The following is a 12,687-nucleotide window of genomic DNA, read 5'->3' as shown; positions in this document are numbered from 1 at the left end:
GTAGCCTTGGCTGTCCTGGACTCGCTTTGTAGACCAGGCTGGCCTTGAACTCACAGCGATCCACCTGCCTCTGCCTCCCGAGTGCTGGGATTAAACACATGTGCCACCATGCCCGGCCCATTCAGCAACTTTTATTTTTATTTATTTATTTAAATTCCATTAATGGGGACCCCATGACTGCCACCATGAGCTGGGCTTTGCTGAGGAGGTGGCGGCCTGGAGGGTTAGGAAGCAAGCAGTTCCCCAGCAAAGGTGGGCGGGCAGGCGGCTTGGCTGGGCCTGGCGAGGCTGCCAAGAAAGCAAGCACAGGTGTGGAGGCGCTGTGGCCGGCCATCCGCTGCCTTCCTGCTGCAGGTGTAGGAGGCCCTCCCACCGCAGCCTCTTTCTCATCTGCTGTCAGGAGCCACCTGCGAGTGTTTCGTAATTAGCTGGAAAGGAAAAATAACTTTTACTCATTTGAGCCACCTTCTGAGACGGGAGTCTCGGACACAGTAGAATGTGCGCGCCTCCAGCTTAAGTGTGGAGCCCATCTCTGCAGGGTTTGCTTGGGCCCCAGGATGTGCTCTCGGTGCAAACAGGCACATGAGTGCAGTGCGCAGCATCAGACACTAGACTGGCGGCTGGGACACAAGCAGGCTTCTACACAGTCAGACCATTTAGGACATAGAGTTCCAGACCACAACTTCCTGTTTCCAGAATTTGAAATTGTAACAGAAACAGGAGATGAAAGTTTGCCCGAGGCCGTGGAAACGGAAGATTCTGAAATTACAGGAAGCGTGGGGGGGGGGGGACACTACCTGAGGAAGAAGTAGGTTCCATGGCCAAGATTCCATCTTCCAAGGAAGATCACATGTTTCCAAAAATTTAAATCCGAAATAGCTCTGGGAACCTGAGTGGATCCTTAGGTATGGAAGAGGCATTCAATCCATTTGGATTTCCCTTGAAAACAGCCCTCAAGAGAAAGAGATCCCACACGGCCCTTGTGGTGCCAAGAGGATATCTGAATTCCAGATCATGCCTCAGCTGTTGAGCCACCTAAGGGCAGACAGACTGGGCAGAAGTGTGGGCTGGGACATCTTGGCCGCCTTCACCTGTGCTGAGAGCTGTCGCCTGGGCACTGGCTACACAGAGGAGTTTGTGTGGAAACAGCATGTGACAGACACACCCTGAAAAGGGTTAAATGTTCCTTATGAGCAGCGGTGCACGCCTGCAATCCCAGGGAGGCAGAGAGGTGGATCTCTGTGAGTTTGAAGCCAGCCTGTTCTACAGAGAGAGTCTAGGACAGCCGAGGGTACACAGAGAGACCCTGTCTCACAAACAAACGAACAAAATGTTCCTATGCTTCAGCGCCTCACAATTCCACTTGTAGAAGATGCTGCCTGGTACACTGTTTGTGATGTCTGTGTATTACTCAAACAAGTATCTGATGACAGGGAATTACATTTTAGGTATATCTACAGTGAAGGGCAGCAGTGTGGATGCTGCAAACATACATGGACACCAAGTAAGCGGGGTATAAGTTAGCACCAGGGTATCATCGATGATGCTTCTGGTATGTTGTTAATTATATAGAGATAGTCGTGTGTGCATAGAAACAAATCTGCTGGAGAGAAAAAAAAATCCATTCACACCAGGCGGTTGTGGCGCACACGGTTAATCCCAGCACTTGGGAGGCAGAGGCAGGCAGCTTTCCGGGTTCAAGGCCAGCCTGGTCTACAGCGTGAGCTCCAGGATAGCCAAGGGTACACACAGAAATTCTGTCTTGAAAATCCAAGAGAGAGAGAGAATGAGAGAGAGAGAGAGAGAGAGAGAGAGAGAGAAATCCATTTCACATATTTGTTGGGGGAGCATGAACATAGCACAGTCAGAAGACACCTTGTAAAAGTTGGCTCTCTCCCTGCAGCTGCTGGCCTCATTGGCTTCCTCAAGGCGTCAGAGTCAGATCAGATCGGACACTGCCTGGCCTCTGACCTTTCTTTTCCTTCCAGTGAGCTTGGAGTCCAAGTCCTCAGTGGCCAAGTTTCCAGTGACCATCAACCAACCGGTTGTACCCAAGTTGTATGACCCTGGACCTGGTAAGGCTCTTGTCTTTGAGGCTCAAGGACGACATCAGGCTGGGTGAAATTCAGAGGGTGTGTTGGTGCGAATGACAAGGGCTCCCACAGACCCCTGTATTTGAATGTTTAGTCTGTGGCTGGAGGAACTGTTTGGGGGAAAGATCAGGGGGTGTGCCACTGGGGGGGGGTGTGCCACTGGGGGGTGTGCCACTGGGGGGTGTGCCACTGGGGGGGGGGGCTTTGAGGTTTCAGAAGTCTGTAGTCGGTAGAACTGGTAGTGGACGCAAGGTCTCATGTGGCTCAGGAGGAGCTCAAAGTAGGTAAATAGTTGAGAATATTATTGAACTCCTGAACATCGTGCCTCGTTTCCCCAAGTGCTGGAATGCTACGCAGGCACCACCAAGCTCAGTTGCTGGGGATCGAACCTAGGGCTTTGGGTGTGTTCGTAGGTAGGCACTCTGCCAACCGAGTTAGATTTCCATCCTCCTGTACGCCAGGCTGGACTGGTCATCCTCTGGACTCGGCCCTGTTAATGTTGAGATTACAGGCAATTACTGAATGTGTGTGTGTGTGTGTGTGTGCGTGCGTGTGTGTGCTCACGCATGTGTGCATGGATGCACTCATGTCACAGAGGGAATATGAAGTTCAGAGGACAGTCTCAGGTGTTGGTCCTAGCCTTCCGCCTTAACTGAGGGGTGGTCTCCTCTTTTATTTTGTTTGCTACTGTATATACCGAGTTACCTGGCCCTAGACCTTCCAATGACTCTCCTGTCACCATCTCCCATTTCACTGGGGTTACGGATATGGCTACTGAGCCTAGTTTTATGTGGGTGCTAGGGATTTGAACTCAGATCCTTGTGCTTGTGCAGTGGATATTTTATCCACAGAGCCATCTTCCCAGCCCTGAGTAAATTTTTTCCCCCCTTCGAGACAGGGTTTCTCTGTATAATAGCCCTGGAATCACTTTGCAGACCGGGCTTTGAACTCACAGAGATCCACCTGCTTCTGCCTCCCGAGCGCTGGGATTAAAGGTATGCGCCACCACCACCTGGCCACTTTTTCTTCTTATGCAGCCCATGAAGAGTGACACACACACACACACACACACACACACACACACACACACACACACAAAAGAGTGACACTCACTCAGGGTGGGTTTTCCTACCTCAGTTAAACTCATCTGGAAATGCCTAGAAGATTCCGGGTCCAATCAACCTGACAGTCACATGTAACATTCCCAGAAGGGTCCGTGCAGTGAGAACATGCCATTGATGAGGAGGGGCGACGAATGTCAACTTACGTCTCGGTGGCTTTGAAAACATGCGTCCTCCCTAGACAAATGGTGATTGGGACCATCTCCTCCCAGTTTTTTTTACAATCTGTTTCTTTTTCTTGGTGAGAACGGGCCTCAGAGGCTCATCTATTGGACTGTTTGGTTCCCAGTATGGTGGAACTTTCAGGGTGGATTAGGAGGTGTGGCCTTGGAGGAGGTGTGGCCTTGGAGGAGGTGTGGCCTTTGAGGAGGTGTGGCCTTGGAGGAGGTGGGCCACTTGGGATGGACTTTTGAATTTTCAAAAGCCATGGCCTGGCCCACAACTTGTGGATCAGGATTCAAGGATGCAAGTCCTCAGCTGCTGCCTCAGTAGCATGCCTGCCTGCCTGTTACCATGCTTCCAGCCATGGTGGTTATGAACTAACCCTTGAAACTGTAAGTAAGCCCTCACTTAATAAGTTTGCCTTGGTCATGATGGCTCTTTGCAGCAATAGAACAGCGACTAAGATCCTTGTCATGTTATATTTGGCCACAATCTCCCCCATGGTGTTGAATAATAGTACCGGGCAGTTTTGTTTGCTCCCGAATTTAAGAAGAACATTCTGGCATTATGCCATTCATGTTGCCATGTGGCAGGTGTTTCAGGGTAAGAACCCTCCCCTCTTCCTTCCATTTCCATGTCTGCTTTCAACTTTTTCTTTCCTTTCTCAGAATAGAAAGGGTTTTGAATCTTTTAAATGAGTTGAAATGTATTTATGTGCGTTTGCTTACACGTATGTATATGCACACATATATGTGCTCACTTAGTGCCCATGGAGGCCGGAAGAGGGCACTAGTGCCCCTGGAACTGCAGTTCCAGGGTTGTGAGTCGCTGTGAGCTGAGCCCAAGTCCTCTGCAAGAGCAGCTGGTGCCTGTGCTCCAGCAGTTTGCATTTTGGCATCTTTTCAGTGACCCTTTTCTCTTTTCCAAGCTTTTTGCTCTTTACCTCTTCCCATTTTTAATGCGTCCGTATGCTGTGCTCGTGTGTGGACACGTCTGCTTGTGTGTCGGCACCAGCATGTGCAGGTAGTGCACATGAACATATGTGCCTGTGCACGGTCGGCCTAAGGAGGCCCAAGGTTAATCATGTCTGGAATCATCCTCATGGTCCTCCCACCTTGCTCATTGAAACAGGGTCTCTGGGGCTGGAGGTGTGGCTCAGAGGTTAAGAGCACTGTCAGTTCTTCTAAAAAGGTCCTGAGTTCAATTCCCAGCAACCACATGGTGGCTCACAACCATCTATAATGAGATCTGGTGCCCTCTTCTGTGTGTGGGCAGAATACTGTATAACTAATAAATAAATAAATCTTTAAAGAGAAAAAAAAAACAAAGAAAGAAAGAAACAGGGTTTCCGAGTCCAAGCCAGGGATTGATAATACAGCTAGTCCCCTGGGCAGCTCACTCTGGGGATCATCTGGACCCTATCTTTTGCAGCTAGAACTGCAAAAGACATTCTACCACAGGGGATACGCCCGTGGGGAGCCGCACTTTGAGTGGCAAATGTTTCAACCAAGTCCTGTGGGTCTCTTGTTTGTTTTTACAAGTCACACATTTTATAGTGACCAACACAGTCCGGGTCCTCAGGTCTTCAAGTAGACTCCTTTTTAACCGTGCCTCCCTGAGACGGAGGTCGTGAGACATCTAGGAAGCTGTTCTCAGAACCAAAGGCAAGGGTGGGTTCCGAATCCTTTAGACCTTTTCTTCTCTTCCTGGGCTCTGGAACCTTTCGTCTGGAACCTCTTTAGTGAAGAGGCTCTGGGTTATCTCAACTTCTAGAGGTTAAGATGGAAGCAGGGCACACGGGGTTGACGACAGGCAAGCAGAGGACGAAGAATCCTGACAGCAAGGAAATGGCACAGCGAGGGCAGCCAGGGAGAAGAAGATTCCACCCAGTTGGGGAACCTTATGATGTCTCTATTTCCCAGTGTGGCTCACAAACTCCCCCAATTAAGCACCTCCTGTGTACAGAAGGCACAAGGTCTCCAGCGCCCACAGGTCAGAGGATAAAGGAGCCACCAGATGACGTGGCTGGAACTCAGTTGGTTCAGATCCCCCAGCCTGGTAGAAAAACAAAACCAAGCGAACCACATCTGAACAAAGCAAATCTGGAGTAGGGGGTGGGGTGGGGTGCTAGCACCCACTTTTACGTTTTTCTCTAGGGAGGAAGCTCAGAAACCTGGTGACCATTGCCACCAAGACTTTTCTCCGTCCCCACAAATTCAAAATCCTGCTTCAGAGTATTCGAGAATATTATCCGGACTTAACCGTGATCGTGGCCGATGACAGCAAGCAGCCGCTGGAAATTAAAGATGACTACGTGGAGTATTACCGCATGCCCTTTGGGAAGGTACATCCCCCCCAGACTGGGGACGTCTAGCTCCCAAAACAGGAAGGACCCAGATTCAGTTGCTTCCATGGTCTGCTCTAGGGAGCAGAGTCCTGTGGTGAGAGAGGGATCGGGGTCTCTCTAGTTCAGACGCAGAGGGAAATCGGATCGATCGCCTCTTTCCATTATTAATGAAATGTTAGTTTATTGCATCTTCATTCCTGTTTGATGTGGAAATTGACAGGGGTTCTTAGAAGTGACTTCAGGGAGCTGCCATCTGATTGTGATGTGTGGGGACCGGCAGCCGTTTGTAGTCTGTGACTGTGCCCAAGCTAGGCTCTCCGTTTCTTCCTCCTTGCCGGGCTCCTTTCCTCCTTCAATCCCTCCCATCTTCCACCGAGGATAGAGGAGGGAAAGATACCACTGATAGCAGATGGCCCCCAAACCAACAGCTCCCAGCAGGTGGAAGGAAACTGTGAGAAAGGACTGCAATCTATTCAAGGAGGCCACTGGACCAAAAAAGGACCTTCCGGTCTTTGTCTCAGCCTCTGAGCCAGAAAGTCGCTCTCCGAGGCAGACTCCTTTGACCCCGGCAGTTGCCAGCCTTGTCTGAACTATAGAATCCCACAGATTCCAACTCTGTCCATGGTGGGAGGCAGCCTGGCCACTGGGAATTCAGGGAGTCCCACTCCCCTCCCCCACCCGGGTGCTGCCTGCTGATCTGACACCCCACCCCCCACCCCACCCCACCCCCGCCACCTGCAGGGCTGGTTTGCTGGTAGGAACCTGGCCGTCTCACAGGTGACCACTAAGTATGTCCTCTGGGTGGATGATGACTTTCTCTTCAACCACGAGACCAAGATTGAGGTCCTGGTGGACGTCCTGGAGAAAACTGAGCTGGATGTGGTAAGGGGCAACGGCCAAGTTCAGCCAGCTGTGATCTGTGTGGTTCTGAGGAAGGGTGGAAAAAGAGAAAAAGGCATGGCAGTGTCTGAGGGAGGAGCAGGGGGAAGGGCAAGGCAGGAGAGGCGCTCACAGAGAGGCTAGAGAGCGGTGACACGGCTGCTCCTGACTCCCTGATTGCTCGCTTTGAGCACATTTTATACCCCACACTAAAAACTTTACAGTTGGTTTTGTTTTGTTGTTGTTGTGTTTTTTTTTTTGTTTTGTTTTGTTTTTGTTTTTGAGACAGGGTTTCTCTGTGTAGCCCTGGCTGTCCTGGACTCGCTTTGTAGTCCAGGCTGGACTTGAACTCACAGCGATCCGCCTGCCTCTGCCTCCCGAGTGCTGGGATTAAAGGCGTGCGCCACCACGCCTGGCTCAGTTGTTCTATTTTAAAGCAACATGTTTACACATCACCTCTAGTTCTCTCCTTGGATTGTATGACACTGAAGAGAACTGTGCTCTCTTTCGGTCAGAAGACTTAAAAGATTCTTTTTTTTTTTTTTTTTAATTTTGCTTGCCTATACATCTGTGCGCTCATGGTGTTGGGTCCCCTGGAACTGGAGTTACTGATGGCTGTGAGCTGCTATGTGGGTGCTGGATGGGGACAGAATTCAAGTCCTATGCAGGAACAAGTGCTTTTAACCACTCTCCACCCCCATAACATTTATTTAAATATAAAAATACAGCTGGACATGGTGAAATACACCTTTAATCCCAGCACTTGGGAGGCAGAGGCAGGAGGATCTCTGTGAGTTCGAGGATAGCCTGCTCTACAGAATACACCATCTCAAAGCCAACAACAAAACCCAAACCCCTAAAGATATTAACACTGTGTGGGTGGTGAATGCCTGTGGAAACACAATGGTGGGAGTTCAAGGCCAGCCTCAGCCACCAAGGCAAGTGTGTATGTATGTGTATACACACCTGTATGTGCCAGCCTGCATGTGGAGATAGGGATTCAATGCTCCAAAGGACCGAGTAGGAGTATGGGAAGAGCTGTGGCCACATGGCAGAGCCACTGAGAGTCCTCTGGGGGCTAGATCCGGAGAGTGCAGCATCTCTGAGGTGCAGTCCGCTGAGGGAAGAGTACTGACCTCAGATCTCTGTTCCTGTTTGCTGACTAGGTGGGCGGCAGCGTACAGGGAAATGTGTTCCAGTTCAAGCTGCTTTTGGAACAGAGCGAGAATGGAGACTGTCTCCACCAGAGGTGGGGAGGGTTCCAGGCCCTGGACGGCTTCCCCGGATGCACAGTGGCCAGTGGTGTTACAAACTTCTTCTTGGCTCACACGGAACAGCTCCGGAGAGTTGGTTTTGATCCCATCCTGCAACGGGTGGCTCACTCAGGTGGGAGACTTGGAGGGGTGAACCAGGGAGTGGGGAAGTGGGTCCTCCTTGGGAGCCCCTTCTTGCTACCTCAGCGATTTCCTTCCCCCTTTCACCTCTGTGACTCCCCTAGGATGCCTCTGCCCATTTAAGACACCCCACTCCTTCCTCCCCTCCCTGCAGTTCCAGCCTTTACCTTGCCCCGCCCCCTCACATTCTTCTCTCAGAAAGTCTTTCCTGCACTGAGGAACTGCCCCTCCCTCTTCCCTTTTTACCCCTCCCCCTCCAGAGCCCACAATGACACTGATGCCCACACTCCAATCTGAGAAACGACCTGGAGCCAAGTGTGTGGCTGGATTTCCCTGAGGCTAGGGACCAGGTGCTCTCCTTAGGGAAGGGTGAGGAGGAGGCCTGGCTGGCTGACTGCAGATCCCTTTTGTCTCTGCAGAGTTCTTTATTGATGGGCTGGGGAGCCTGTTGGTGGGCTCGTGCAAGGGTGTGACTATACAGCACCAACCACGGACACCATCGAATGATCCAGAACTGGCTGCCTTGGAGAAGTCTTACAGCACATACCGCACCAACACCAATTCTCAGGTCCAATTCAAGCTAGCTCTCCACTACTTCAAGAACCATCTCCAGTGCGCCACGTAAAGGCGCAAGGAACAGGAAATCCAATAAACGGATTGGCTTTAGACAGCAAAAAATAGTAGGACTGGTCATTAGGGATACCAAAAGCAGCCTCCTAACAGGCGGAACAGGAAACAAACTAGTTGGTAGCTGGGGCTGTTGCAGGGACCTCGAAGTTGGCTCGAGACACTCCCAAGACCAAGTTTTTAACACAAAGAGTTATTTGCCTGAGAGGGACAAAGGGCAGGGAATAAGGCACAAAGACAGGAAGCTAGGTATGGCAGTGCATGCCTGTAACCCAGGTACTGGGGAGGCAGAGGCAGGTGGATCTCTGTGAGTTCGAGGCCAGCCTGGTCTACAGAGCTAGTTCCAGGACAGCCAAGGCTACACAGAGAAACCCTGTCTTGAAAAAACAAACAAACAAACAAACAAACCAACACACAAAAATATGATTTAAAATAATGTTTATTAGAAGCCAGATGTTATATGGACAGTTGTAATCCCAGAACTCAAGAAGTGGAGGTTGGGGGATTAAGAGTTCAAGGCCAGCATGGCCCATGTGGAAGGCTGTCTGTAAATGAATAGCTACATCTCAGTGCTAAGTACTACTCTTGCAGAGGACTTGGTTCTCAGCACCCACATGATGAGTCACAACTGTCTGTAACTCACTCCAGTAACTCCAGTTCCAGGGGATTGGAAACATCATATTACTGCAACAGCTCCTGCACACACATGGTGCACAGACACACACGCAGGCACCTTACCTCCAACACTCCTGCACACACATGGTGCACAGACACACACGCAGGCACCTTACCTCCACACATGGTGCACAGACACATACTCAGGTACATACATATGCACACAAAATAAAATAAGTTTAAAGTAAATAAACAAAGGAATGAGTGAATGAATAAATGTTAACCAAATAATTCTGATTTTGTTTTGTCAAGATGGCCTGGCTAAGAACTTACTGTGTAGAACAGGCTGGCTTCAATCCTCCTGCCTCCATCTGTCAGAGCTGAGAGATCAGGTATGAGTCACCATTACTAGCTTGATGTTAAGCTTTGAAACTTTGATTTTTAAATATGATACTTGTTCACCAAGTGTGGTGGCGCATACCTGTAATGCCAGCACTCTAGGAGGCAGAGGCAAGCGAATCTCTATAAGTTTGAGGCCAGCCTGGTCTACAAAGTGAGTCAGGTCAGCCAAGGCTACACAGAGAAAACCTGTCTCCAAAAACCAAAAGTAAATAAATAAAATAAAATAAAATAAAAAATAAGATACTTGTTCATTATAGTTCTCGTATTTTTAATTGGATTTTAAAATAAATATTAATATTATAGAATGTTCTAGAATAAAAATAACTTCTAAGATCATGAAAAGTAATGCTAACTTTAAAGTTTACATTTAGGGGCTGGAGGGTTGGCTCAAAGGTTAAGAGCGGCACTGGCTGTTCTTCCAAAGGTCCTGAGTTCAAATCCTAGCAACCACATGATGGCTCACAACCATCTATAATGAGATCTGGTGCCCTCTTCTGGCCTGCAGAAATTACATGGTGGCAGAACACTATACATAATAAATTTTTAAAAAAGAAAAGAAAAGCCAGGTAGTAATGGTACATGCCTTTAATCCCAGCACTTGGGAACCAGAGGTAGGCAGAACTCTGTGAGTTCGAGGCCAGCCTGGTCTACAGAGTGATTCCAGGATAGCTAAAGCTACACACAGAGAAAGAAAAACTTAAAAAAAGAAAAAGTTAGGCCGGGCATGGTGGCGCACGCCTTTAATCCCAGCACTCGGGAGGCAGAGGCGGGCGGATCGTTGTGAGTTCGAGGCCAGCCTGGTCTACAAAGTGAGTCCAGGACAGCCCAGGCTAACACAGAGAGACCCTGTCTCGAAAAACCAAAAAAAAAAAAAAGAAAAAGTTTTCATTTACTCTAGTTTACCCTTGGGGCAAATTTGGACACTGTGAACACACTTGCACTTCATTTTTCACTTCCTGAGATATTTATTGCTCAGGGCTGGTCCATAGAGATCCACCAGCCAGGGCTATACAGTGAGCTCTCCTCCCCACCCCCAAACCCAACCCAAATTAGGGGCTGGGGAAATGGCGCAGAAGCGAAAGTGCTTGCTACTCAGATTCCCAGAACACAAAGCCAGGCGTGGCTGTCAGTCTGTAACTCCAGGCACTCTCACAGCAACTGTAATACCCTCCATCTTGACAGGCTTACCATCAGCATGCTCAAGTCCTTTTGACTTCAAGATCTGGAACCATCTCTCCAGGAGCTTTGGTAGGGAGTTTGCTATGATCCAGTAATCCCTCTTTCCCCCAGGAACGCAGGAATGTTCTAAAGGCATGTGAAACATTCCATTCAACTCAAAAGCTTCAGGAAGGTCCTGAAACCCACCAGACTCACTAGGCCCCTCCCTCCCGGGTATAAATAAGCCGTGAGGGCCGAGGAGATGTACTCTCAGACAAGCTGAGCTCCCTGGAACAGACATTCTCCAACCTGTCAAGCGGCCTGCAAGTTGAGCAAAGGGCTTCAAGTTAACTGCTTTTGTGGTATGGTGAGCTCTTGTGGTACAGCTGTCTTTCCAGTCATATCTGCTCCTGTGGTAATCCCTCACCCATACTTCTGTAAGAAACCCCAATAAACCTCATTGGTCTTGGGGCTGGAGAGATGGCTCAGAGGTTAAGAGCACCGTCTGTTCTTCCAAAGGTCCTGAGTTCAATTCCCAGCAACCACATGGTAGCTCACAACCATCTATAATGTGATCTGATGCCCTCTTCTGGCATGCAGGTGTACATGCAGGTAAAACGGTTATATATTAAATAAACAAAGAAACAGATAAATCAATCTTTAAAAAAAAAAAAAAAAGGCCGGGTGTAGTGGTGCACACCTTTAATCCCAGCACTCGGGAGGCAGAGGCAGGCGGATCACTGTGAGTTCGAGGCCAGCCTGGTCTACAAAGTGAGTCCAGGATGGCCAAGGCTACACAGAGAAACCCTGTCTCGAAAAACCAAAAAAACAAAACAAAACAAAACCCCTCATTGGTCCACTACAACGGACTTGGGTGGTATCCTCTGTCATTGGATCCCTAATTGGAGTAGACGCTTGTTCACATCTCACATGACAGCTAGCAAGTGATTCAGTGACAGAGTCTGGTAAGACACCAGCCACATTTAAAGATTAGCAAGCTCCTGTTAACTCCAGGGCCTACTCTGAGAATTCCAAGCCACACCAAATGGAGTGAGAGAGTAAGTGGGAAAAAAATGACACCCTTCCATTCCTGTTAACTCAGAAGTGCAGCAAGCAAAGACAAGGGGAGCAATCCTTTAAGGCCACCGAGAAATGCTAGAAGGGGGGTTTCAGAAGGTGTCAGTCAGTGAGATTAAGATATTGATTAACTGGGCTGGAGAGATGTCTCAGAGGTTAAGAGCAACGGCTGCTGTAGTGGCGCACGCCCTGAATCCCAGAACTCAGGATGTAGAGGCAGGTGGATCTTGAGTTCGAGGCCAGCTTGGTTGACAAAAGCAAAACCAGGACAGCCAGGGCTACACAGAGAAAGCCTGTCAATTCCCAGCAACTATGTGGTGGTTCCTAACCATGAGATCTGGTGCCTCCTTCTGGCCTGCAGGGATTTATGCAGACAGAATACTGTACACATAATAAAAACACTAAAAAAAAAAAAAAAAAGACATTAAATAATTAGTTAAGAGATGAAGGATAGTGTGATTTAGAAAGAAGGTGGCGGGCAGACAAACCTGAGCAGAGAGAAATGGGGATAGAAGGGGGTAAGTCAGGGCTGGCCTACAGGTGTGCATGCAAATAGAGCACTCATATACAATATTTATAAATATAAACACAGAAGGGATATAATCCTGACCTAGTGGCTCTTGAGAAACCAGGCCAGTCATGGTGACAAGGCCTTTGATCTCTGGTCTACATAGCAAGTTAGGGCTGTGAGGGCCGGGGAGCTACAGAGTGAAACCTTGGCGAGGGAGCGAGGAGAGAGACACAGAGAGATGCTGTATCCTGTGTGAGTCATAGGACCGTGTAGTTGGGGAGGGACTCACAGAGATCAGCCT

At 49.1% G+C, this 12,687-nt stretch overlaps 1 protein-coding gene, 1 long non-coding RNA gene and 1 pseudogene across 5 annotated transcripts in view; 2 read left to right on the top strand and 1 right to left on the bottom strand.

The window, feature by feature from the left end:
• Positions 1–8,674, top strand: part of B4GALNT2 (beta-1,4-N-acetyl-galactosaminyltransferase 2 (SID blood group)) — a 48,676-nt gene extending 40,002 nt beyond the window's left edge. For both annotated transcript variants that reach the window (XM_084749920.1, XM_084749919.1), the window contains exons 7-11: positions 1,989–2,075; positions 5,533–5,720; positions 6,465–6,605; positions 7,769–7,988; positions 8,416–8,674. In XM_084749920.1, coding sequence (XP_084606046.1) covers positions 1,989–2,075; positions 5,533–5,720; positions 6,465–6,605; positions 7,769–7,988; positions 8,416–8,621 — 842 coding nt within the window. In that variant the 3' untranslated portion in view covers positions 8,622–8,674. The remainder of the gene's footprint in view (positions 1–1,988; positions 2,076–5,532; positions 5,721–6,464; positions 6,606–7,768; positions 7,989–8,415) is intronic.
• LOC311579405 (programmed cell death protein 2-like) lies at positions 121–1,982 on the top strand (annotated as a pseudogene). The gene has a single exon. The product of its transcript is annotated as a programmed cell death protein 2-like (transcript).
• A 370-nt stretch (positions 8,675–9,044) lies between the features above and the next one.
• On the bottom strand, positions 9,045–10,328 carry LOC311579423. 2 transcript variants are annotated; one of them, XR_014773143.1, is made up of 2 exons: positions 9,415–10,328; positions 9,045–9,372 (listed from the first exon to the last, which is right to left on the bottom strand). It is a non-coding gene; the product is annotated as an uncharacterized lncRNA (long non-coding RNA). The 2 variants fall into 2 exon arrangements; XR_014773144.1 differs by having other exon boundaries at positions 9,045–9,361.
• Positions 10,329–12,687: the final 2,359 nt, after the last annotated feature.

This window comes from Acomys minous, assembly GCF_964271855.1.
Source record: "Acomys minous genome assembly, chromosome: 12".
In the NCBI taxonomy this organism is placed as follows: Eukaryota; Metazoa; Chordata; class Mammalia; order Rodentia; family Muridae; genus Acomys; species Acomys minous.
Note: the sequence above shows the minus strand (reverse complement) of the source record. Positions and strands in the feature narration are given on the sequence as shown.